At 37.3% G+C, this 26,796-nt stretch overlaps 5 protein-coding genes across 6 annotated transcripts; 3 read left to right on the top strand and 2 right to left on the bottom strand.

The window, feature by feature from the left end:
• Positions 1-6,236: 6,236 nt before the first annotated feature.
• Positions 6,237-8,926, top strand: LOC115995617 (benzyl alcohol O-benzoyltransferase-like). Its single transcript, XM_031234711.1, has 2 exons — positions 6,237-6,743; positions 7,780-8,926. Exons 1-2 carry the CDS (start codon positions 6,300-6,302, stop codon positions 8,713-8,715), a joined length of 1,380 nt encoding a protein of 459 aa, XP_031090571.1. The 5' UTR covers positions 6,237-6,299; the 3' UTR covers positions 8,716-8,926.
• A 2,054-nt stretch (positions 8,927-10,980) lies between these two features.
• On the top strand, positions 10,981-13,463 carry LOC115996194 (F-box protein CPR1-like). Its single transcript, XM_031235338.1, has 2 exons — positions 10,981-12,292; positions 13,183-13,463. The coding sequence occupies exon 1, from the start codon at positions 11,047-11,049 to the stop codon at positions 12,235-12,237; it is 1,191 nt and encodes a 396-aa protein (XP_031091198.1). The 5' UTR covers positions 10,981-11,046; the 3' UTR covers positions 12,238-12,292; positions 13,183-13,463.
• A 289-nt stretch (positions 13,464-13,752) lies between these two features.
• LOC115995639 lies at positions 13,753-16,307 on the bottom strand. Of its 2 annotated transcripts, none has more exons than XM_031234737.1 (3): positions 16,044-16,307; positions 15,219-15,235; positions 13,753-14,334 (listed from the first exon to the last, which is right to left on the bottom strand). In XM_031234737.1, exons 1-3 carry the CDS (start codon positions 16,252-16,254, stop codon positions 14,011-14,013), a joined length of 552 nt encoding a protein of 183 aa, XP_031090597.1. In that variant the 5' UTR covers positions 16,255-16,307; the 3' UTR covers positions 13,753-14,010. The 2 variants fall into 2 exon arrangements, with proteins under 2 accessions (XP_031090597.1, XP_031090596.1); XM_031234736.1 differs by having other exon boundaries at positions 13,753-14,327; positions 15,212-15,235; positions 16,044-16,304.
• Positions 16,308-17,089: 782 nt separating this feature from the next.
• On the top strand, positions 17,090-21,142 carry LOC115996213 (probable lipid-A-disaccharide synthase, mitochondrial). Its single transcript, XM_031235360.1, has 8 exons — positions 17,090-17,385; positions 18,098-18,197; positions 18,362-18,467; positions 18,565-18,785; positions 19,080-19,158; positions 19,485-19,723; positions 20,210-20,436; positions 20,519-21,142. The coding sequence occupies exons 1-8, from the start codon at positions 17,147-17,149 to the stop codon at positions 20,694-20,696; spliced, it is 1,389 nt and encodes a 462-aa protein (XP_031091220.1). The 5' UTR covers positions 17,090-17,146; the 3' UTR covers positions 20,697-21,142.
• Positions 21,143-23,530: 2,388 nt separating this feature from the next.
• Positions 23,531-26,741, bottom strand: LOC115996992 (CCR4-NOT transcription complex subunit 9-like). Its single transcript, XM_031236438.1, has 9 exons — positions 26,550-26,741; positions 25,825-25,896; positions 25,552-25,641; positions 25,333-25,375; positions 24,834-24,940; positions 24,564-24,668; positions 24,067-24,266; positions 23,873-23,948; positions 23,531-23,596 (listed from the first exon to the last, which is right to left on the bottom strand). The coding sequence occupies exons 1-9, from the start codon at positions 26,739-26,741 to the stop codon at positions 23,531-23,533; spliced, it is 951 nt and encodes a 316-aa protein (XP_031092298.1).
• Between the last annotated feature and the right edge of the window lie 55 nt (positions 26,742-26,796).

Genomic DNA, 26,796 nt, shown 5'->3' with positions numbered 1-26,796 from the left:
CTGTTACTACATTCAAAGCTCTATAATCGACACAGAAACGATAAGATCCGTCTTTCTTTTTAACTAGCAGTACTGGTGAAGAGAATGGACTTTGACTTGGCCTAATTATTCCTTGCTCCAACATTTCTTTAACCAACCGTTCTATTTCTCCTTTTTGGAAGTGTGGATAGCGATATGGTCTAACATTCACGGGTTTTGACCCTGGAGCTAAAGTGATCTGATGGTTTAATGGTCGGTGCGGAGGTAAACCAGATGGCGTGTGGAATACATGTTCATACTTGTGTAAAATTGTCATGATCCCCGGTGGTAATTGGTCAGGAAATTTTACATTCTCAGGTTTTTCTGTTACACTCCTTGAGTCATCCGATCTATGGATCAACTCGAACATTTCGCATACTCCATCGTTCCTTAGCATAGCCTGTAGTTGATTAAATGATATTTTTTGAGGGCTCAATGTTTGTATTCCAGACAAGGTGATTGTTCGTCCTTTCCTCAATGTTTGTATTCCAGACAAGGTGATTGTTCGTCCTTTCCATGTGAATTCCATAGTGAGGCTAGCATAGTCATGAGCTACTTTCCCAAGGTCTTGTAACCATTGGACTCCTTCATGAGCTACTTTCCCAAGGTCTTGTAACCATTGGACTCCTAGTACGACGTCCGGTCCTTGGATTGGTAGTACATATAAATCTATAGTAAAATCAGTGCCCTGCAATTTTAGACAGACATCCTTGCAGCAGTAGTTACATTCCAACGAGTCCCCATTGCCAATATAAACTCTAAATGTTGGAATTTGATGGGTTTCTAAATTAAGCTCTTCGGCCACAGTGGGTTGAATAAAATTGTGTGTGCTCCCTCCATCAATTAACACTTGGACTTGTGACTTTTTTATTTCTCCCAATAAGCGTAATGATCGTGGAGTTCCGAGGCCAGCATAGTATTTAGGCTAGAGATATCTCCTAGAATCACTGTCTCATCTGCATGGTCGTTGATTAGATCTTCATTGTCGCCTATAGTGGTAACCAAATCATCATCATCAGTACCAAGGAGCATCAAAAATCGGCTTCGACAACGATGGTTGGCTGTGTACTTTTGATCACAGTTATAGCATAGTCCTTTAGCACGTTTCTCTCTCATTTCCTGTGGTGACAAACGTCGAATTGGCAAGGGGTTAGGAGTTGTTTTAGTTATGGCTGCAGTTTGCGCTGGTGCCGTGGATGGGGTTGGTGGTAGCATTATTGGGGTGGCAGTTTGTGGTGAAGGTATTGGTGGTAGCATTATTGGGGTGGCAGTTTGTGGTGAAGGTATAGTCGACATAAGATTTCGATTCTGCCATCTGAAGGAAGAACGTTTGTCTCGTGCTAAATCCGCCTGTAGTTCTTCATACTGGCTTTCATGTTCTCGTGCCAGAGCAAAAGCTTCCATTAACGAAGGTGGTCTAGCCTTTTGAACTTCCCGGCGAATATGAGATTTAAGGCCGGCAATAAACATCGAGGTTAGCACTGACTCAGAGATTCCTATAACTTTATTCATAAGGCATTCAAATTCTGATTGATACTCTGTTACTGTTGTGATCTGAATCAACTTGGAGAGTTTTCCCTGGTAATCTTCGTACCTTGAGGTCCCAAAGCGTAGCTAAACTCTTTGTAAAAAATCTGCCCAGGTGGTGAGAAGATTGTTGCGCTTCATCCATTGGTACCATTCTGATGCTTTTCCTTCCATAGTGAAGGCGGCAATTCTAACTCGTTGTGTATCAGGTGTATCATAAAAGTCAAAATATTCGGTAGCTCGAAAGACCCAACCATATGGATCGCTACCGTCAAACTTTGGTAGTTCAATTTTCATGCTATGAAAACGTGGTGGTTCGGGTGCTGCAATAGAAGTTGTGGCTATTGGCCGGGGAGGAGTTTGTTCTGCTGCAGAAGTTGTGGGCATGGTTTGAGGAAGAATAGGTGCTGCTGGGAAAGTTGTGGGTATTGAGGAAGAATAGATGGTGGTTGGAACATACCCTGTGAAGTTTGTTGTGGACGAAAGTTGAGTGACAACCCTGCTACCATGCGCTCTAGCCGTTCCATAGAGCCAAACAATTGCTGAAGTCTATTATCAGTTCGTTGCTGGTATTGCTGATTTGTGAAGGCGTGTAACACCCCAATTTTCAACTCTTACTTGTATTACAAAATCACTGATAATGCGTCGCGGAAGCTTACATCTAACCAGCAGAAAACTGGGTGTTACCGCCACGCTTAGGTATCTCTCCTATACCCAAACGTTAAGGCTAAACTTACAACCTCAAAATACAACATCAAACTTAATACATATGGAAATAATTCTTCCAACATCCATCTTATTCAGCTCATCAGCTACAGGAATTCACACTAACCTGCAACTGATAAGAAACACATCGAAGTGCAGTTAGCGCGACGGCTAAGCAAGGAAATCCATTTGTCACTCAAAAGTAGACAAAGGTTTGAAAACATAATCATTTGGAAAATAGTATATCGTTCAGTGAATCAAAATTCACTCGTCTCGTAAGACAAAATCATTTCTTTCTCAAAGACGTTACAGAGTAACTCTTTACTCATTTTTAAAACTTCCTTAGTTTCATATAGTAAGAGTGAGGCCTACAACCTCGGGCCATGGCACTCCAGCCCTCCCGTAGGTTCCTCCCTTATCCCAACCCCGGGCTGTGGCACTCAAGCCTTCCCGTGGGCACCTCTCCTTATTCCAACATGACGACATAACGGCGAATAGACTTCGCTCTAACAATATAATNTAAGGAAATCCGAGCTGAAAATTCGTCCTCGAAAATTTTACGGTTCGTGACCGGCACGAACGATCGCAGCTTAATGACAACTATACCTCCGTATAAAAATTCCCTTGACATATCGGGAGATCATCTTATGAATGTCATAGCCTAAAGATATATTTTCCGACCCTTAGACTTATCGGAAAGACGAGGGGTTACAAGGCGTTTCTATCAAATTGATCTTGAAGATCTGCTAAAGATAGACCCGCAGGTGGAGATTCTGATGAGGTTTGTTGATGAGTTTCGGACAAAATGAAAGCATCAATTGATACGTTCTCGTATCAAACCGGAACTATTTGGAATGGCAGGTAATTATATTGAAAGGAATAAACCAAGAAAAATATGAAGAAGCAAGAATGAATACTAAAGAAAAATAAATTATTGTTCACCGGTAAACTCTAATGCTATGAAGTATTTAAATATATAACACTCTTTCCTACTCCTATTAGGAAAACTAATTACTAATCCTAATAAAACACTTATGTTACATAATCTTTCAGCCATCGTGGAGGTCTTCGATTCCTTGTTGGTCTACCCCTTCTGTTTCCTTCTTCTACTTGGTTTTCTTGAGCAGGATGGTTTCCTTCAGTTTCCATGTGTATAGTGTGTTCCATATTCTCTTCTTCATGCCTATCTTCTTGTAAGATCATATCATTGGTCGTCCAACTTAATCCTGATGTGATCCAACTTAATATGATTGGTCCATACAGATCACGACTGACACCCATATATCCAACCAAAATCAAACAGGGAAGTCTAGGTGTTGGCCTTTCCATATATTCTTTTATAGGCTGTTCCGATCAAATTGTAAGGAAAAAGAATTATAATTCTGTGAGGAATGAATAAGGTGAGAATTATGGTGAAATTCTAATTTTATTGTTTGATGATAAGGAATAGAAGCGTTTGGTAGATATGAGAATTGAAAGGAAATAAATGATATAAAGACTAAAATGTCATTGTAGTAATAATAACAACAACTCCATTTTTTATAAAGAGGGAAGGGTAGAATTTTCCATAGAACACTTTTTTTTTCCTTACCATTTAGCTCGGAATTGCAATTCTTGGGGGGGAGGGGGGGGGGGGGGGTNGGGGGGGGGGGGGGGGGGGGGGGAGGTATGATTTTCAATTCCATAGATGAAATGATGAAATTGTAATTCCGTGGAATTATAATTCTCTCATAGCAAACAATATAATTTTACATGTTAAAGAATTAGGTAGAAATTGAAAGGAATTTCAATTCCTTCCAACCAAACAACTAGTTAACTGATAAAATTTCAATCAAACGTAGTAAATTCCGTTCAATATATGTTGTTAACCAGGAGCCTGGACATCTCATGGGTTGTGGTAGGAGATTATAATTTAAAATGTCATTATGTGATCAAAATATTTCACTATTTGAAGTGGTAATAAAAAAATTATTTTTATTTGTATATTGAATGTACATTATTTGATAATATATAAAATATCATGTACTTTCAAATAATGTACTTTACGTATACAAACAACGTACTTTTATTAAAAATGCACTTTTTATTTATGGTTCACACAAATGTGTGGACTATGATTCATGGAATCAGCAAATTATACAGTACCATTAGATTGTGAACAATTTTGATTATTGTAGCATGATCTTATAATTTACGCAATATAATCCACAACATTTTGGGACACTTCGATTCATAACCATGAAAGTAAACGACAAATAACAAACGTGTGATGGGAAATTGACACAACACGTGAGAACAACCATGTTCCAATAATTCATCATATAGTTTTGACATTTTTATTTCAAATAAAAGTAGAAAATAAAAATACAAGTTAAAAATTAAAAGTAAACGATTTTGAGTCTTGTACTTAAGTCGATTGATCCAATAAATGTATGATAATTTTCGTACCAGAATCTTATAAGTTTAATTTTTATCAATATTTTTTTTTTATCAAACTCATCGCATATAGTCTTTTTAATAAAATAAAAACAAAATCAGATCACTTTAGGAGAAATCTAAAAAATTTAAAGGTTATTTTACAATTTGCACCGTATATGATCATGGAAGTTCATACCTTCTACTATGATATTGTTGCACATAAAAAGAAATATGAGGTAATATTGCAGTTTAACAACCCCCTGAACCGCAACTAATAAAAATTAAAGGACATGTAATTACCTGTTTATACTTTTAAACTTTTTTTACTACAATAATAGTACAAATTAGTAGTTAGCTTGTACTTGGTTGTTTAAACTTATATTATATATATATATATATATATATATATATATATATATATATATATATATATATATATATATATATATATATATACACACATTACTGTCAGGTGACACTATTGAAGTTGAAATCTTCAACAATCCGGCGAATTGTAATATGTTTATACACAACATGTTTATCCCGTAAGATTTGAACGAGGCAAGGTCAACTTACAATTTATAAATAGATAGTAAAAATTAGCAATATACCACAAATTACACGAGTAAATTATTTTACATGAAGTTTAAACATATTCACAAGAAGACTAATAACATTGCGTGAGAAGGATGATGATGTACATCATAGCTTGGTTTAATTCATCACAAGTTTTTCATGTTCTCCCGGGAGTGTTCATCTCTTACATTTTGAATTGCAGACACTATTAGAGATGTTTAGCCTAAATTTTTATGACCGATCGAGATATATAAAAACTAAAAAGCATATTGTAAGGTGATTTGATCAGTTTTATAGACTTTTCAATTTCCTGATAAGTAAACTGACTTCAAAAGTTGGTATTCTTTCACATCCATCACTTTTGTCTTGATCAGGGTCGTATATATTAGTACTCGACATGTGTTATGACCACCCAGAGTTAACAGTAGCATTATCCGCTACAATTACATCAACCTTATCACCAGATTTTCAAGCTCTACTGTAACCTGATGGAGATTGTATTTGATTTTATTATTAAAACCGATCAATAATTTATTACCCTATTCTATTATATATTTATATCTCAACTATATATACTATATGTAGCTTATAAACCTTACAATATTTTTGCTGTCATGATTTTCTTTAATTTTTATTTATCCCGACCCATGTATATAATTAAAATTAAACATAATCTTTTTTTAATCATAAAATTAAACAAAATACTGTTGAAATTAAATACTCCAAGGTAGTTAAGTATGAATAATATTCTTAACAACCCAACAATCAAGACTGAGAGGTCTTAGTCTAGTCATGTAGCAGCAGCCATGAAACTTCAGACTTAACAACCATGAACATATACTTCCAATATAAAAAAAAGTTGTATATATAATATATGGCTACCTTAATTTCACAGTAACCCCAACTGCACAGTGGTCCCCACTCACTCTTCCAAACATTACTATATATAGAGATGTTCATATCCGTTATTGAAGCACCAAATAGCACAAAATAGCAAAAACTTAGGTAGTGCCAAACACTTTGCAGTGCATTATATATTATATTACTGTGCATTCATGGATCCACCGCAATCATTGGTGTTCACGGTGAGGCGGAGGGCGGCGGAGCTGGTTTCTCCGGCGGGGCCGACGCCTCAGGGGGTTAGGTATCTGTCGGACATTGACGACCAGGAAGGGCTGAGGTTTCAGATTCCGGTGATTCAGTTTTACCGCAACGATCCCGGAATGAAGGGGAGGGACCCCGTGAAGGTTATTCGGGAGGCGGTGGCGAAGACCCTGGTGTTTTATTACCCCTTCGCCGGTCGGCTCCGGGAGGGGCGTGGCCGGAAACTCATGGTGGATTGCACCGGGGAAGGGGTTATGTTCATCGAGGCCGACGCTGACGTCACGCTGGCGGAGTTTGGTGACGCACTCCAGCCGCCGTTTCCATGCTTGGAGGAACTTCTTTATGATGTTCCTGGATCCGGAGAAGTTCTCAATTGCCCTTTGATTCTTATTCAGGTAATCTTTTTATTTTTTTTCTTTTTATTTTTTTCCACACTAGAAAAACCATAGTCACTTTCACATATCATAGGATATGTTGGGGATAAACCAGCTAAATCCGTCATGTTGTTGTTGAGGTTCTATTTTTTGTAAGAATAACATATTAATTTTTTTGGGTTGAGCTGATCAGTTATGAACAACTTAAGCTGGTCCATTTTGTGACTTTTTACTAACTAAAATTAAAATACCATATTTATTCTATGCACATCTTAACATGATTGTAGACTTGTTTTGGTTATTTAAAAAAACACAACGCCAAAAGAATGAAATATGAAATTAATTTGGATATAAAATTTAGTGCAACCGACTTCCCTTTATTCAAATATAATTACAAATAACAAAAAGGGTTGCCGGTGGTTGTCAGCTTATATATATCCTTTTCCCTTATCTTAAAATGCGTTTATGTTGCTAGTATATCCGATCCAAGGGTGGCTGATGCAGATAAAATACTTCTTTTTAAAATAAAATAAAATAAAATGATAATACTGTAACAAATAAAATCACTTCTGCTTTATTTTTTAAAAAATAAAAATAAAGTATTTTAATATATACATATGAAAATTTAATTTTTATGTTGCGGTGTGACTATAGGGGCATTTTCGAGATGATCTAATTGGGAGATATTTTCAGTGTGTGGTATATATTTAAAGTTGGTGCCCACGACAAATATTGAGCATATGTAGTACTGTGTTGGGTCTACTGGGAATCAATCATATATCCTTGAGGGGACATCATGGTGTATAGTACTCCATAATAATTTATTATAGGACAGTGAAACAAGATTCTTGCAAGTTGAAAACTAAGAAACACATGAGTCAAATTATACTAAAAATTGAATAAAACTAATTAATTAGCATAATTTATGATCTTATAAACTCATATGCCTTTTTTATTTTATTTTATTGATAAATGACTCTTTCACATCATCCAAATTAATATAATGGATACTAGATGCAGTTTTCACATAGTGATAAATTTTAATTTTGTTGTGTAGGTTACCCGGCTGAAATGCGGTGGCTACATCGTGGCATTGCGTCTGAATCACACTATGAGCGATGCACCGGGTCTTGTCCAATTCATGAACGCCGTAGCGGAGGTGGCGCGTGGCGCGAGTGCGCCATCTGTGCAGCCAGTGTGGCAAAGGGAAGTGATGAATGCGAGGGACCCACCCCGGGTGACATGCACGCACCACGAGTACGACGAAGTGCCGGATTCCAAGGGGACAATTATACCATTAGACGACATGGTTCACCGCTCTTTCTTCTTCGGGCCGTCGGAGGTCGCCGCTCTCCGGCGGCACCTCCCCGTCCACTTACGCAAGTGCTCCACTTTCGAGCTGCTAACGGCGTGCCTGTGGCGGTGCCGGACCACCGCCCTCCGCCCCGACCCGGAGGAGGAGGTGCGCGTGCTCTGCATCGTCAACGCGCGCCCGCGGTTCAACCCTCCGCTCCCGGAGGGATACTACGGCAACGCGTTCGCCTTCCCCGTGGCGCTCACCACCGCCGAGAAATTGACCAAAAACCCCCTGGGATACGCGCTGGAGCTTGTGAAGAAGACCAAAGCCGACGTCACCGAAGACTACATGAAATCCGTGGCGGACCTAATGGTCCTCAAGGGACGCCCGCATTTCACGGTGGTCCGGACTTATCTCGTCTCCGACGTCACCCGGGCCGGGTTCGGCGACGTGGATTTCGGGTGGGGCAAGGCGGCGTACGGCGGCCCGGCTAAAGGAGGAGTCGGCGCCATCCCCGGCGTTGCCAGCTTCTACATTCCGTTCACGAACAAGAAAGGAGAGAAAGGAATCGTGGTTCCTGTTTGTTTGCCGGCGTTCGCCATGGAAACGTTCTTGAAGGAGCTTGATAGCATGTTAAAGGGAGAAGGTGAATTCATCAACGATGATAGTTACGCATTCATCAAATCCGCCCTTTGAATATTCATTGTAGAGCTGAATTGAGTACGTGTTTAATTTGTGTAAAACTATAAGTCCTATCCCTTTGAGATGTAACTTTCATTCTATACTTTGATTACTTGGTCTATAAATGTGTATCAGTACTTGTAAGTCAAATTCGGTTTTTTGTACGAGTGGACGGTTTGTACAAATATATATTTATCAATTATTGGTTCACATAGTTGTGTAGACATACTATCAAATAATGTTTTTATTTTTTTTACAAACCAAAATAGTTCCTCAACTGTAGCATAATTCACAAATTGACCATTGACTATTGATTCAATCCAATTAAATCATCAACTATTCAAAATTTACCTAATTAGGTTCTCTATCAATTCTTCCGTTTAAAGCCTGTCAACTTTGAGGTCAAAAGTGTAATTTAATTAGCTCAATGTCCAAAACCACCCCGCTACCTCGCTGCTCTCCCACTCCCCCTCTTTCGCCACCTATGCCACGTCGCCAACTTGTCTCTTAACCTCTACCTCCGCTGCACTCTTCTATTCTTCACCAAAGTTAATAGCTGAAACAGAAAAGCTAGTAGCTAATAACCTAACGGATTGAAATTAAGGTGTTTAATTTGATAAAATTAGCTATTGTATAAAGATATAAAAGGAGATTTGTATAAATTTATATATATTCAAATTTAAATATTAATATATATTGCAATTTAAAGTATATATATATACATACATACATACATATATATATATATATATATATATATATATATTGTTATGAAATAGATTAAAAATAGAATGTTTTAACATATTGTTTCATATTATTTATTTGTTTTAATCTAATCAATTCATTAGATATTTAAAATGAAAAAAATACTTTCTTTTATCTTTAATAACAATAACAATAATGAGGTTTTTAGGTGCCCTCCAACATTGATGAACAAGTATCGTAAAAAATTGGAAAGAAAATTTTTTAAAAAATATTTAAATATCATTAATTAATTAAATAAGAATAGATCATGTCATTTTCGTAAATTAATAAGAATACAAAATAAAAAAAAAAAAGAGAAAATTGCCATTTTAGTCTACTGACTATTGGGGTCCTCTTAATTTCAGTCCACGACTTTCAAAAGTGTTAATTGCATACCCTGACTATTCAATTTCTGTCAATTTTGGACACTCCGGCCAAATTGCCGGCCAAATCTCATCGGAATTTCCTAAACCTTAAAATAATGAGGGCATTTTGGTCATTTCACCCCCTATATCTTCTTCTCCAGCGAGCTACCCCATTTTTTCCGACGACCGCTTCGTCTTTGACTCCCCTTCGAATCGATGGCAATTTCCTAAACAACTGAACAACTTCGTCTACTCTTCTTTCCTTGCACAGCCCAATCAACACGACATTGTAACAAACCAAATTAGGTTTCCCACCCTTGGCCGCTATGACCTCCAAGAGCACCATAGCCTCATCGTGTTGGCAAAGGGCATAAACCAGATTTGTAGCTTGGGTTAAATCAGGCTTGTAGCCTTTCTCTACCATATACTCTAAATACAGAATTGCATCATGTAGCTTAAGTTCTCTGGCTGTTCTATCATTACTGGCAACATTCCAGTTAGGCAGAACAAAAATACCATCTTTCACAGCTAATTCGCTCTGTTTCCAACAATAATTACTAGTATGGGTATGGGTAATGACTAGTACTCTACAAAACCTCTTCTTATGCAGGAATGAGTCATAAAGCTTGGGCCTTTCGGGCAAGAATTCGCAGGGTTTTCTTGCGAGATCCGAAGATGGGTTTGTTAATGGAGGCGATGAATTTATAAGCATAGTCATGAATTGAACAGTTTCGTGAATAAAAAACAATTCCTTATCTCCAGAATTTTGACACGACAAGAAACTTCATATGAAGTTGTGGACGAAGCGGTGGTCGGAAAAAATGGGTAGCTCGCCGGAGAAGAAGATATAGGGTGTGAAATGACCAAAATGCCCTCATTATTTTAAGGTTTAGGAAATTCCGGTGAGATTTGGCCGGCAATTTTGCCGGAGTGTCCAAAATTGACAGAAATTGAATAGTCAAGGTATGCAATTAACACTTTTTAAAGTCGTGGATTGAAATTAAAAGGACCCCAATAGTCAGTAGACTAAAATGGCAATTTTCTCTAAAAAAATAAAATTAAAAGTCAATAGCCAAACAGAGTAGGATAAGGCATATTAATTTTGTGATGAAATAATATATATAATATATTTTAATTGTTTAAAATTTAAAAACAATCCAAAACTGCGTTGGCTTCTCCATAACTGGCTCTGTCAGCACTGTTCTTCCCAAAGCACCTATTTTGATGAAGAAGAAGAATGAGCCCAATAAAATTGAACAATCCAGCGAATATATCTGCCCCTTTGCCTATAGATTTGTGGGCTCAGATCTTTGCCAGACTCCCCGCCAAGTCAATCCTCCGCTGCGCCACCGTTTCAAGATCATGGTACTCTCTAATCAAAACTCCATTTTTTATCTCCAAGCACCTCAATTTCAATTCTCAGATGGAGACCCGCAGTTCTTGCTTCTTCGTGCGTAGTTGCATTAACCCCAGAGAAGAAATCTATGAGTTTTGCGACGATGATCGCTATCTAACTAAGTTTGTTGAGTTTAGAGCTCCATTCAAGTCTAGAAACCCCTTTTTCAAAATTATTGGGTGCTGTAATGGACTGATATTCCTTTCTGATGACTTTTCCAAGAGCTATCACGATCTTATTCTTTGGAACCCGTTTATAGGGAGGTCGGTTTGCCTTCCTGACCCTAATTTTGTACATTTTAAGCGATCTTTCGGGTTTGGGTTCGATCCTGTTAGGAATGACTACAAGGTGGTGAATATTGTGGATGTTGGACTTGAAATTGCCCCTCCCAAAGTTGAGATCTTTAGGCTAAGCACACGGGTATGGGAAGACATTAGTGATAATGCACTTGCCTTTTCCATCCGTGGAAGATCTAGCCAAGCCTGTCTAAACGAGGCCGTTCATTGGGTTGGACAGGGTATGCTGGATGGGGAGGTTAGGAACTTTATTGTGCGGTTTGACATGAGTAAGGAGCGATTTGGGATGATGGAATTGCCAGAAAGTGTGGCAACACTGCCATTTATCTGTGTTGCAGCAGATGTCTACATGGGATCACTTGCTGTAGTTGCGCTGGAAGATAATTCTAGGTACAGTATATGGACAATGAAAGAGGAGTCATGGATGAAGCAAGTCTCTTTCATCTTTCCTGAGAGCGCGGGTAGGCCTTTTGGATTTAGGGGAAATGGAGATGTTCAAGTAATGACAACCTATGGACAATGGCATGTTTATGATCCTAAAGGTCCACCACATTATAAGTACCTTGGAGTATGTGAGTTTAAAGAGCCTAATCTTATATACTCTTTCCACGCGAGCCCTTTTGTTGAGAGCCTGGCTTTTCTTGATGCGGGCGCTGATTTTGATGATGCTGCTACTGTACAAAATTTGTCTTTCCGACGTAGTAGGGGAAGCACTGCTGATAATGACAATAAGTGACCATTTCAGTTGATATAGAACTTGAAGCCTTGTGGTTATAGTAAAGAAAAGAAAGGTACTCCTATTTCCACCTTTGAATTTTATCATTAACTATCTATCTAATTGCAGCTTACCTTTGTTTTGCCAATCCTTTTTATTTTTCCTTTCTTTTCCGATCTTGTAGCAAAGATTTTGTATGACCACTTTAATTTTGAAGATCTATTACTGTGGATAGACAAAGATTATGAAACAAATTAGATGATATTGTGATGTTGCAGCAAAGAATTTGTATCATTAAACAAATTGATATTTGATTTGTGTCTTTCTTTTGGATCTTTTAGAACTGATGCATAGCATGATATCTTTGCCTTCAAGCCATTGTAGCCTATCGTTTAGGAATTGTTTTCTTTTGCTCTGGTATCAAATACTTCCAAGAAAAATTGAATTTGGAGGGATTTACTTCCTGTCCAGTGATGAAATGTACTTAATGCTGGATTTAGACTAATATGTTATGGAGAATTTGCTTATTCCTATAAAAAAGAGCAAAAGGTCTGGGGATTGGGAACTACTAATGTGTGGAAGATTTTGCACATGGGGAAAACATAAAATTGTATGCTGTAAAAGGGCCATTTGCAGGTGACCTTGTACACGAATGCACAGTTGAACCTTGTTTCGTTTAATAGAAGTCAAATAGGTATCTTTTACTACCTTGGAAACTTTTATTCCTGCAGCAACCAGATTTACATATGAGTCACTGTAGGATATAGGACCTGAAAGTTAAGATCTTGGCCGGGGCACGATTCTCTTCCCAATAATGGGTGCTTGTTCACGTTTCATTTGCCTTCTTTTCTTGTTCTTTTTCGTGTGATGTGAAAACTCATAAATTTGCTCGACTTGATGCATAAACTTAAACACCATTAACCTACTTGTTTTCTTAAAACAATCTTTACTTGATTTTGAATGCAGGGCGTCAAGTGCTGATGCAGCCGGGAATGGATTCATTGACTTCTAACACAGCACGTGAGCACAGCTAATCTGCTACTTTATGAATCCCTACTTTCCTAGTGTAGTTTGTTTTTAAGATGCTCTATCATTCCCCTATGTACAAAAAAATTTCTGTTGGTTGCTTGTGAAATATGCAATAGGCTTCTTGTCCCATACATTGCAACAACTTCATTAACATTTTAGTGTATAAATCAAGTTCTTATGTACTAGCGTATGCAGTTTATGATTGTTGATGCTTTGAAGTTACTGTCGTTCCTTTATCAAAGCATCAATGGATGATTACTACTGGTTAGGATCACAAGATGAGATTTATCCAATGCACACCCTCAGATTGTTGATGCTTTGAAGTTACTGTCGTTCCTTGCATCGATGGATGATTACTACTGGTTCAAGATGAGATTTACCCAATGCACACCCTCATATACGGTAGATTTCCCTCATCAACGCAAAAAAAAAAAAAAAAAAATGTTACCATTGTAATGTTTACTACCACAGAAGTAAAATGGCAATAAGTGCTGCAAAGGTTGACAGTGAATGCGAAACGAATAACAACCTTTACTGAAGTCTTTTAGTGGAAATGTTTTGAATCAACATTGGTATATAAATATTACATGGCAAGGCTTTGCCTTGCACCAAAACAGGAAATCTCATAGATGATGAAGCACAACTTTCTCTATACTACTATTGCAACCCTACATAATTGAGACCCGATTATAGCGAGTTTCGTTCCAGCATCTGTTGGATTGCCTTGGGATATTACACGTGATATTGGGGCGTGGCCTTTAGATTTCATTGAGACTTCACCGCCTTGTCTTTCCATCCCTTCTGGCGTGCCCTCGACTCCCACAAAGCAGTCAGTTTCTTCTGTGCCAATAGCGCTGCATCTGCTTTTTCTCTAGCCTCCTCGCAAGTCTCCATCCCAGAATTGCACTTGTCCGCTTCTTTCATATACTGAGATGTCAGCTTTTTTGCCTCTAGAAGTGCAATATCAGCTTTGTGCTGATTTTCTGAGGCTTCAGCTTCTCGGGATTTTAATTCCTCGGACAACAGTTCCGCAAAGTTCTTCTCTGTGTCTTCACCAACCTCGGGATCATGCTTTCCACAATCTGTAAAGTGAAAATTGGATAAAGGGGCATGGAAGATCTCAGATCAAATGGCACAGGTATCAATATGCTCCAAAAGAAGGAAGTATGGTAGACAAGAACAATGGCAGACGTTAATAGTAGGATTTGCAGCCTTTGTGCTCAATTTGCTAAAAGAAAAGACCAAGTTTCTCTAGTGTCATTAAACTATGAAGATTTTCCCCCTACATTGCTAACAGAAAAGACCAAGGAAAAGACCACCAACATTCCTTCTCTCACCCAATGTACTGTCTGAAAGAGAATCATCTCAAGTTTATCCTCTTCTTCTGTCTAAACGACTGTCAATCCATTAATACATATAATAATGTTGTGAAGGAACATTAATCCCCGGGTGGTTAACTTACTGAGAATTCATTGGGATTTTGCAAGACAAGGCACAGAAGAAGCTTGGTCATGTGTGGTTCCCTAGCAACTTGGAAGAAGACAGCTTATAATCCAGACAGTTTTACAATTCCACTTGAACACAAAGAAACTGTTATTACTAAAATAAGATTATACTTCTTTAGGTCTTCAAGGGCTATGGTTTTCTGAAACAAGAAGCTCACAAACACGAACACGATATACTTCTTTCAGCTTAGATAAACCAACTGCTTCAAATGATTTCAACCTCACCCCACGCAGATCCATTTAATAAGCATAACAAAAGAAGGTACTGAATCAATCATTATACACTTCTCTATAATCAAACGGGAGCTAAAGGAGCAAGCAAGGGCAGAACTACAATCCTATTGCATTCCTCGGTTTCAACTTTAAAAAGCTGGACACAAACACCCAAAAGTCTTCCTATTCAATCAAAATTTAAGTGGAAGCACAAAGATATTTTGTGCAATTGTGCTTATATCACTAACCTGTAAAAGAAGCATTGCTCAATCCTGCAATAACAAGAGAGAAATCCATGTAAGGAATTTTTAGATATAAGGGTAAGCAATAAAAGAATATCAATGTCAAACTTCAAATAGATATATGCTTCTATGCAAACAGATAGCTGTTTTTCTTTGTGTGTGTGTTTGGGGGGAGTTAGATTTACACGTAAACTACAACTACTTGTCAAGCAAAAGATGAAATGATATTAAGGCAAAACAAACACCTATTGCAATAACTCTTATTAATTTTCAAGTTTAAGCTAGAGTCACAGTTTTGACTCTTAGAAAACTAACACCTCTTTAATGGCATAGGCAGTTGATCATAAAGCCAAAACTAGCACTGGTGACTGAAACAAAATTAGATAGCCCGAGTTCAGTTTGCAGTGAGTTTTGAGGTTAATGCTGTATAGCTTATGCTCAATTACTAATGGCAAACATGACAAAACCACAATCTTTTTCCATTTTTTCTTTTTGGTACTTCCATAGTTCAGTTTTTCAGGCAAGGGGGTCTGCTTAAGTGATGCTCTGCATTATTATTATACTGAATCAAATACAAAAATGTAATAATTGAGCTTAAACTATTAAAGGGAAGCTGATCCAAGCCATCACTAAATAGTTCATGTATTTCTTTAACTACCCCAACTGAAAAAGCTAGGGGGGGCAAAAAGATTGCAACTTTACTAAGCAGATGAACTAAGATTCATGAAATTTGGAGCAATATCCACATAAATACCAAAACCCAGAAAGCTGAAAGTAGTGAAATGCAAGGATCTAAGCAGATCCGATAAGGGAGAAGCAAAAGAGGGCGTGGGATAACCTTGAGGAATAGCGAGAAGGGGCTGAGAATTGCAGTCACAGGTGCAAGGAGGACAAGAGTAATAGGATGAAGAAGAACGGGTCACAGCTGCTATGGCTTCCATGAGGTGCCAGTACAATGGTGGGCCCAGAATGTACCCGGCCAAGCACACCGCCATCACCCCAAGCAGCGCCTTCACCACCCTCTGTCCACATCGTTGGTTCACCGCCATTCTCTCTCTCTCTCTCTCTCTCTCTTTCTCTGTACTCGATCTGCCGACTGGAGACTGCTGTCTATTAGCACGAAGTTTCATTAAAAAGAAAAAGTGAGTTTTTTCTTAACAGTCCTACTGCTCCAGTAACTCTCCTGAACCTGGAGTTCCCCGGGGTAAATTTGACTTTTTAGCTTCGTAATTACAGCCTAATTCCGAGAATTCTATTATCTTTATCTTAAACTTTAGATGAATGAAATAAATTACTAGATATGACTTAATTATTTTTAAAATATTTATACGTTGCGTTTACAATAAGACTAATGTTAGTAGTGTTATTAGCTTAGTAATCATAAGATTTTAAATTTGAGTCCTAATGTGTATTGACCTTTATGATTTGAGTTAATCGGTTATGCACAATTTATCCATGGTCCTTTGCATACCCTCAATTCTCAAATAGTAATCAAGGTTGCAAGAAGCGATAGTAGGACTGTCAGGGGCGCTTAAGTGTTGCCTATGCGACCAATAATAAGGTGTAGTTGCCCTAAATCCTAAAAAATACTAATTTGAGTTGCGTGCCGACTTGATCGAGTTGGTCGCCGACGCAACCGAGTTAAGTGTTGAGTTTGCTAAGTAGGCACCTAACCGACCGACTAAAAAACGCTTAGGGTTGAAATTTCTTCGACTTAGGGAGTGTACGACTTAGACAGCTACCTGGATCGATATTTACACCATTAATAATAATTGCTGCAGGTTTTCTTTGGCGCAAAAAAAAAAAAAAAAAAACCTCTTTTTTTACTTTTATTTTATTAAATTAAGTCCCTGCTCTTTGGTTTACTTACCCTGCGTGCCCAAACATTTGCTAGATTTGCTACACCGCGCGGCGCCGGTGCTGATCGATGCTCAGAAAGGAATGATGATACCGACAACATTTCGGAATACGAAAGGCTCGGGCTTGATGCCGCTACTGGTGAAAAGGGCAGTATCGTTCTCTGCTTCGACCCAATCAACCGTGGAATCGGCTTCCAGGGACGGAGAACTCAGGCTCTTCATCGTTGCTGGGGAGGTTTCCGGCGACGCCATTGCCGCACGTCTTATGAATTCTCTCAAAAAGCTGTCTCCTATTCCCGTCCGCTTTGCTGGCGTTGGAGGGTAATGCTCTACAATACATTGTTTCTGATTTTACATCTATCTTTTTCCTTTATAAGGGAGTTGGTGGGATCGAGCCTCAGTGGAGGCAATTCTGACTCTTCTTGTGCTTCAATAGGTTGAGAAAGTAGTTATGAAAAGATACTGCATTGTAATAGAGTTAGTAATATTCAAAAAAAAATCTTTTTCCCTTATATTTCCTTAAAAAAAGAGTAAAAACTTGTGTGAGACCGTCACACGAATAAGTGCAAAATGAAATATAATACTTATACTAGTAAATACAATGTTAAATTATGAATGAAGTATTACATTTCATATTGACCTGTCTCAAGTCTCATACAATTGTCACCCTTTCAAAAAGAGGCAAAATTCTCTTGCTCCTCGTAACATATGCCCCGGTCCAATAGGATAACTGAGGGGTAGATTAGAGTGACTTAGCAGCCTAATGTTCGATCCTCACAATGTGAGCCCACTATATTGACTGTACCTTGGCACTGCAACTGTCAGGCTCGATTTTGTGTCTAGGAACCAACTGAGGTACCTGTGCGGGCTAGTATTCTAATTTCTAACGGATAATTGGTTGTTTCTCTAGTTTACCTCCATTTCTTTAATGCTGTAGGTAAACAATCTTGAAAGAGCATTCTTGGAAATTAGAAAGTACAGGAGTTCTTGTTTCCTCATTCAATATCATGTTCTTGTTTTTGCATTTATTCAGGCATAGGATGTCTAAGCAAGGTTTGAACTCTCTCTTTCCAATGGAGGATATTGCAGTGATGGGTATTTGGGAGTTATTGCCACATCTTAATCAGTTCAGAGTATGCCACATTACTTGTATTATTGTTATTGCTTTAGATGCATTTTTTCTTTAAGAAAGAAATTTTGGTAGTTTAATGCTGTAATTTGTGCATTTTATTTTTCTTTAAGAAAGAAATTTTGGTAGTTTAGTGCTGTAATTTGTGCCTTAACTTTGGTATTACAGGTTAAATTGAAACAAGCAGTGCAGGCTGCTCTTGGTTTTCGGCCACATGCTGTAGTCACCGTGGATTCAAAGGGGTTCTCCTTTCGTTTCCTAAAGCATTTGCGGGGTAATACATGGCAGGAGTTTTGGTAAAGAAAGATTTTAGCTCTTTCTGTTATGAACTGGGAAAATGGTGTAGGAATATGGAAAAATAGTTTTTGCAGCTAGGTACAGGAAACAAGGGACGCTTGGTCCTCTGCATTTTCACTATGTTGCACCGTCATTCTGGGCGTGGAAAGGTGGTGAGGCAAGACTGGGTGGACTTTCGGAGTTTGTGGATCATGTCTTATGTATCCTTCCTTTTGAGGCAGAAGTTTGTCGAACAAATGGAGTAGCTGCAAGCTTTGTTGGCCACCCTACACTTGAAGATATATTGGAGTTTGAGGTGAAAATTAGTTTTTATATTTTTGGTTTTACGCTTTGAGACAGAAGATACTGTAAAACGCATAATGGAGCTTAAATGCAGAAGTCTTTTCTTCATCATCCTTATTAGTGCTATCTAGCCTATGTTTTTTACTATTATGACTTTTAGTCTGCAAATCTTTGGATATTTTCTCCTTTACAAGAAGATTTTTTGGCTCAAATTTAGAATGCTCCCGGGCATATTTGCTTGTTCTCATACTTCTCTCGTGTTACACATCTTTCCAATATTTATTGGCTTAAAAGGATTTGATTTAAGGGGAAGGACACGACACAAGGGGGATGGAGAGTTCGAGGGGATGCAGAAAAGTTTAGGAATGAATATGGAATATCCTCAGGTATGGCAATTTTTAAGTTCTTGTAATGCATTGGTTTTTCCCTGTTTGTTGTAAATATTAAGCAATCCTTTAGTGCATCGTACTTTCTAGATTTTTGCACCGGGACACCCAATACATGTACCGTATTTGATACTTGGAATGCCAAAATTAATACATACTGTAAGAAATAATGCACTCGAAACATGTACCGTATTCGAGCACCAAAATAATGCCAAGATTTTTGCACCGGGACACCCAATACATGTACCGTATTCGAGCACCAAAAAATTTGCTACGCTTTCTAGTTGTTGCATATTCATTTAGCAGTCGTTAATTGACTTTTGAAGGATCCAAAGTCATTTCCCTGCTCCCTGGAAGCAGATTACAAGAGGTCACTAGAATGATGCCCATCTTCTCAAACACGGTGAAACAACTACAAGATTCCTTTCCAGACTTGATTACGACTATCCACGTTGCACCTAACCAACATGTGGAGCGTTTCGTCGGTGAAGCGACCTGTAACTGGCCTGCATCTGTTATATTGATTCCGGGAGGATCACACCACATGAAGTACGACTCTTTTAGCGTAAGGACACTCGTGACTCCCATTTCTTTATTATTATTATGGAATATATATTTAATATATGAAATCTCTATAGATTAGGCAGTCTCAGGGATTTAGGTAGGTAGGCTTCCTATTCGTAGTCTTCTAGCACCTATTTATAGGGCTTTGTATTCTCTTTTCTATGTGACAATATAACACAACATATTCAGAAATCTTCTCTTTACTTTCGTAACAATTATAAATGTCTGTTCACTGGCGCTCATATGAACCTCGCATCACAAGTTCCAAGCCTTAAACTAAACATCCATCTCAATCATATGATTTAGTTGCTTATGCACAATGCATCCAGAAATTCGGTAAATGCAACTGTTCTAACAATCTAACCTACATTTTTGTGCATATATGACGAATTATGCTGACAACTTAAGACTAATTACTGCATGATTGCATATTTGCATCGATTTGGTGAAGATGATAATCTACGAGTTGTCTTGTTGTGTACTGCAGGCTAGCAGTGTGGCACTGTGCACGTCTGGGACAGTTGCGATGGAGTTGCAGCTTGCACGCCTACCCTGTGTTGTGGCGTATCGAGCCCATCTCCTGACAGAATGGATCATACGTTACAAAGCTAAAGTATCATACATTTCTCTTCCCAACATTCTTTTAGAATCAGCGATAATCCCTGAAGCTCTGTTTCGTGCTTGCACGCCTTCAAAACTGGCATCATTGCTCCGGTTAGCGCCCATTACAACGACCATCCTGTACCTTCAAAATCGATTCTTGATGATGACTCATGGTGGGCTCTGATTTTTCCAGGAACTTGATTTTTGATGAAAGTCTGAGACAGAAACAGATAATTGCCGCAGAGAAGGTTATTCGGTTGTTGAGACCTGAAAGAATCTCCGGCAGCTCGACGCAGCTGGATTCCATGTCTTTTGATTATACACCTAGTATGATTGCAGCTTCTACTATATTGTTTTCTAGGAGGACATGAAAATTTGAGAGTTTAACCATTCCAACTCCTGTTTTGCTATTGAGTTCTTGGAGAGATGAGTACAGAAGAAGTGAATTGATGGATGTGCTTTTGGGTTGTACTCTTGTAGTTAGTAGTTCCACTTATATGAAGAAATAAAAAAAAAAACACTTTTTAAGTCTCTCAACTCTTGCCATTAGCCTTTCAAATGGCTCAAATGGCATGTAGTGGCTCTCCCATATGGAAGGTCACGAGATCGAGCCTCAGCGGAGGCGACCCCACACGGGAGACATTGTAACTTGTTTTTTAGCGACAACCTTCCGAATATGAAGAAATATTTTTAGTCTCTCTAATGTAGTTACTTGAAATTTAACTTGGCCCAAAAGCTTAGGTTAGTGGGTCTTGGTTACTTTTGTGTATACATGTTATGTTGATTAGTGTTTTGCTCTATATCCTTTCAATGTGAACAAGACTCCTCTCTCAAAGTGCCCATAAGTTCAATTTCAACAGGAACACTAGTATATAATGGGGAATGTACTTAGCCCATTATGTTTAGCCCAGTATTGGTCTAGCAATTTAACATGGTTGGTCCATGATGTTTTAAATTATTGATAGTTTAAAAAATTGGATCACGTAAAATTTATCGTTTAGGAGATTGAAAAACTCCACCTAAACCCACTCAATGTTAAGAAATGCTTCACTCAATGTTAAGAAATGCACCACAATGAAAATGCATAAAAACACATCATAACTCCCCTGTTTCTAATTGTGCATTTCTTAACACTGTGTGGTGTATTTTTTCATACGTAGTGGTGTGTTTTTGGTGATGTGTATCTAATAGTGCATATTTGTGTAGTGTATTTCTTAACATTGAGTGGTGTAAATCGCACTGACCGCACGGGAAGGCACGATCACACCTGATTATGACCATATATATAGGGCAGGGGGCAGCTAACCCATTGCCCTCATACTAGATCCGCCCCTGGTTGGATGAGAGAGGAAGAAAGAAAGAAAAGAAAAAACCCATTGTAGTGAGTATGGTTTTTTTTTTTTTTTTTTTTTGTGAGACTTAGAAAGAAAAGAAAAAACTAACGTTTGGTGCACCGTGCGCCTGTAGCGCAATATGCGTGCAATTAAGTCTTTGAACAATTTAATATTGTGCAATAATTACTAATTACATTAAACATTTGACATGACACATCATAGTCAAAGTGGAAGAACAACAAAAATGTAGAATAGGACAATTGTATGAATGTATTACAACAACTAAAATTGTATGAATGCTTTTAAATTTTAATCATTGTTCGGCACCGAGTACTTCCAAACCATCCAAACGGAAAACCTGCGAGGAATCATTGGGAGGGACCCACCATTTATGTTGTTTTGGGACCCACTTCTTTTGTCAGCACTATGCATGCTTCATTGCGTTCCCCTCGCAAGCGTGATTGACGATTTGGTCAAATGCCGATATAGGAATTCTGACGTCACATATGCATAATATCTAGCTGGACACCAGTCTGCATATATAATACTCCGTATTCACTGCCTAATATTGGGTGAGGGTAATGAGTAATGTAATACGGAGTAATTGATAATTTTTATGCATTATTATTGATATATGATAAATGATAATGTATAGGCAATAATATAATTTAATTGTTGAGTTTCTATTTTTTATTTTTTACAATGTTGATAATATTGTATATAATTGTTTGTGTATTATTATTATTTTTATTATATGTTATTACCGTGATTGTCAACTTAACTATAAAGTACAAATTATGATCGTATACATGTTATAGATCAGACATTATTCTAACAAAATCCTAATTTTGTGATTTTCTATAGTATCGATGAACATTCGCTTCATACTATGATCATGTTTGGTAATATAATTAGCTTACTAGTCAATTTTAACTAGTTTGACAACTATTAGCTATTTGACTTGGTTAAACAATCAATATAAATGTTTGATTAATTAATTTGTTTGTAACAATTTATTGTTCCAAAATGCTAAAATTAAAAAAGATGCTCAAAATAGTTTTTTCGATTAGTTTTTTGAGAATGTCGTTTTGCATATAATCATCTATCAACTAATAGTTAATTTACTAAACATCTTTTCACAATTAGCTAATGCTATCAACTTGTCAAACTAACTAACCCAACCAGCTAACATCTATATTTTTACCAAACACCCCTATATGTTTAGAAAGTTTCATTTTAATTGAGAGAATTTCATATGTTGTTATTTAGTTTTTGAGGATGGGAGATCTTGACCAAATTTTTTATAATGGTTTTGCAAATTATTTATTTATTGTCACATTTTATGAAATTTTAGTCATTTCTTCTAAATTTTCAAGTAAGGTGAAATTTGTGGGATCTATAATCTCAACTAAATGTACTATGAATATAAAATAAAAATATAAGAACATTTTCTGTGTCTTTTATAAGCTATTATAGTGGATACTGAATTAGATGATATATTGTTTGAAATCATTTGATGATATACCAACATCATTTTGTAATCATTTGACAATACTATAACACAGAGAGAGAGAATTTGAGCACAACAATACTCCACTTAAATTACTAGAAAACTCAGACAACACAATTACATGAAAGATGAAATGAAAGGGACAACAAGATGAACAAACACAGAGCACATACAGTACTTCTCCATATCCAGGAGCATTCAACACCTAAATTACACCAGTCTTTTCCACAATTAAGCTAATCAACCCTGCGGTTGATTTTTATTATTTCATTCTTTTTTTTTTTTCTCTGTTAAACAAACACTACCATGGAAGACCTATATAGCAAAGGTTCTCCCCATACACACAGACTATGTTGCCACTCTAAGAGCTGCTTGTTGTGATGTTCAGAAAGAACTGCTGCAACATCCTCGCTGTCTGCGGATCATCCTGCAAATTCACGAGCAACATCGTGAATTATTCACTGTCAAGTTGGTTAAACTATTAACTTGGTAACCACAATGCTACAAGTTCCACTCTCAGATCAATTAGAGTCTCATATTGACTTCTTGGTTTAGGTCAGTCAGCTATAGGCAATCTAAGCTGGTTTATCTGATCCTTTGTCAACTAGTCAGGGTTTATCCAGTGGATATTCTCCAGTAGTGATTGCGGTTTTCTCTCGTCATCCAAAAAAAAAAAAACTGAGAAAATAAGAGAATGGCTTACATGAAGGACGTTGAGGAACCTTTCGTCTGTGAGCTTTGAAGGAAGGCAACGGCGGAATGTCTCCATCGCCATGGAGCTTCAAGTCAAAATTAAGGAGAAATCATTTGAAACAGTACAGACAACACACTAACGACTACCATACTCGAAGGGACAATGGCGAGTGAAGATAAGATAATGGAGTAACAATACTGTACCGAAGCGAGCTTGGGAGTTCGGAGAGCCTAAGGTAGCAACGAACGACGTATCTTAGGAGACGCAAACATGGAGTCTCAGGAAGCCTCTCCACCAGACGCCCCAGCACCTGCACCACAGAGAAGAACCGCTCTGCAAGAGCGCAGCAGTAGTTTAGCCCCTCCTCTTGCATCAGTATTTTCATCACTATCAGAGTTGCTACCTATACATTCACAACAATATATATACCACATCAAAATCATCATTAACCCCAAGTTTACAAACAAAATCAAGCCAATGCAAAATAATTCTCCCGAATAATATATATAATTCAAGAGCTTATCTGACCCTTGCCCCGCTTACATACAACCATATTCATATTTTCATCAATATCAGAGTTGCTTATTTGCTACCAGTAGTCACAGTATCAGTTTAGACTTTTAGTTGAAACATCATTTTCTTAGAATGTCTTTGAAATGACACAAGTGTATATATGTATATGTATGGGTTTATAACGTACAGATTGGGTTAGTTCATCGCCAAGGTCGATGCAGCGGAGGCAGAGAGGGAAAACCTCAGTTTCGAGGAGGAAATGGACTGTCTCCGGCGCGTTTGAATCCTCAATCTGCACGCGCTTACAAATTACACAAGACGACAATATAGATAGATGTATAGTACGATGACGTTGTACTAGAAGTGAAAAAACCATAATTAATTCGATTCGAGAACATTAGGGGTATTTACGTCCAGTTCATTTAAGCGAGCAAGCATGCATGCACAACGTACTAACCTTCACCAGCGCACCAATAACCCCCAAGCTCGTCAGCCTCAAAAATTCCAAGGGCTTCTCATTCACAGTTGGTTCCAGGAATGGGTAAAGATACGCAGGTATTTTAGCTGCAAAACATACAAAAATTAAAATAAAATAAAAGCATACGTATATATAATACGTATAACATGACGTGGACTATATATAATATATCAACGCTAATATATACCATTCCTCGGTGCATGCATGCACGTAACGTTTTAGAATTACACCTTTCTGTCACTAATCTCATTCATAATTTTTATGATTTTATTAATTAATTTCCATGGCTTCGAGTCTCAGTGAGGACAGTATTGACTTAATAGATTATGAAAGTAGTTATGAACATATACTACATTCTAACAAAGTCAATATATAGTACTCAAAAAAGTACAATCAAACCTACATTATCAAGTAGGTGAAATATTTTAGTATGGATCAATTAATTTAAATATTAAGAGGAAGAATCGAAGGGGAATACCTCTCACCAGTCCCATTCTTGTGTCTGGGTGAGCAGCCATACACTATAGGAACAAACAATCAAATCAAAAATTTAAGCATCAACTTAATTAATATAAGATGGTGTTAGTCGAACCATTTTTTTTTTCACTATCTATGATATTATATAATTAAAAATATCACGGGTTAGTACATATATATGTATGTGTGTGTGCATATGAATATGAATGAGAATCTTAACCTGAATCAATGCAAGAGCATTGCAAACTCGAGTGGACTCTTTGGTGGTAATCCTCAAGGGAGACAACTTCTTGTATAGGGATATCACTTCCTGAAATTGAGAGAGTAAAAACAAAATAATAATAATAATAATAATAATAATAATAATAAGAATAATAATAATAATAATAATAATAATAATAATAGAATTTATTTTTAGTTACAAAAATTGAAGAAAAAATATATAATTTATTTCATAGATAATGAAGCTAGTAAGAGATTAGAGAAGGTATACCTGCAGAAGTATGTAAACTGTGTTGAAGGAATTCCACAGTTGAATTGGCAGCTCAGCACACGATTCACGCTTCTATGTATTTTACCAAAAAAAGAAAATTTTTTTTGAGGAACTAATTAAGATTCTCAATTCTGTAAAAGTAACCTTAAAAAATTGAAAATTTTTCTACTTTGTAACAAATATAGAAAAAAAAAAACGAGCGTTTAAAAAAAAATTATTTATTGGTCTTTTGCTGAAACCCTATCTGTAATTTTTTAATTTCAAATCAGAAATAAAAATTAATGAAAGAAGTAGAAAAATTGAAGGCATTTTCCATTACCAAAAACACACATGCCCTAGAATTGAACATGTAAATATAGAACACGGAATTGATGCAAAAATCTAATATGGAATGTAAAATTATAGCAAGTCAAAAAAAATTTGTTTGGTATTTGAAAAAATTAAAGAAAAAAAAAATAAAGAAACCGCATAAATGCATGCCTGTAATGAAGTTCATACCAAAAGGAGTTGAGTAAAAGAAGGAAAGAAATAAAATTCCTTTTCCCATCCGTCCGTTCATCCACCATGGTAGAAGAGAAACAAACCTCAAAACACAAAACCACACACAAACCCCACATGCACACCTTGTATATGTATAAATGCATGTATGTATATTGATTGATGTGTGTCGGTGTGATGCATAAGCTTGTGAAGATGTAAATCGCAGGATGTAGACTGGTGTATACCTTGTTGAGAAGCTCCATAGCCTCTCCGCGGAGATTGGGGTTGTAGAGCATATGTATGAGCTCATCCACAGTGGCGGATTGCGATATGCTCGAGGAAGCTTCAATTGGAGTCACATCAAAAGTAGCGGTCTCCGCCGGCGGCAATGGTGGTGCCGTTGGGTCCACACATAACGTTTCCGGCAGATTTTCCATTAATTTTTCACTTTCTTATGTAAAGTACCCTATATTCCCTTTCTGTTTTTCCTCA

This window comes from Ipomoea triloba, chromosome 11 (assembly GCF_003576645.1).
Source record: "Ipomoea triloba cultivar NCNSP0323 chromosome 11, ASM357664v1".
In the NCBI taxonomy this organism is placed as follows: Eukaryota; Viridiplantae; Streptophyta; class Magnoliopsida; order Solanales; family Convolvulaceae; genus Ipomoea; species Ipomoea triloba.
Note: the sequence above shows the minus strand (reverse complement) of the source record. Positions and strands in the feature narration are given on the sequence as shown.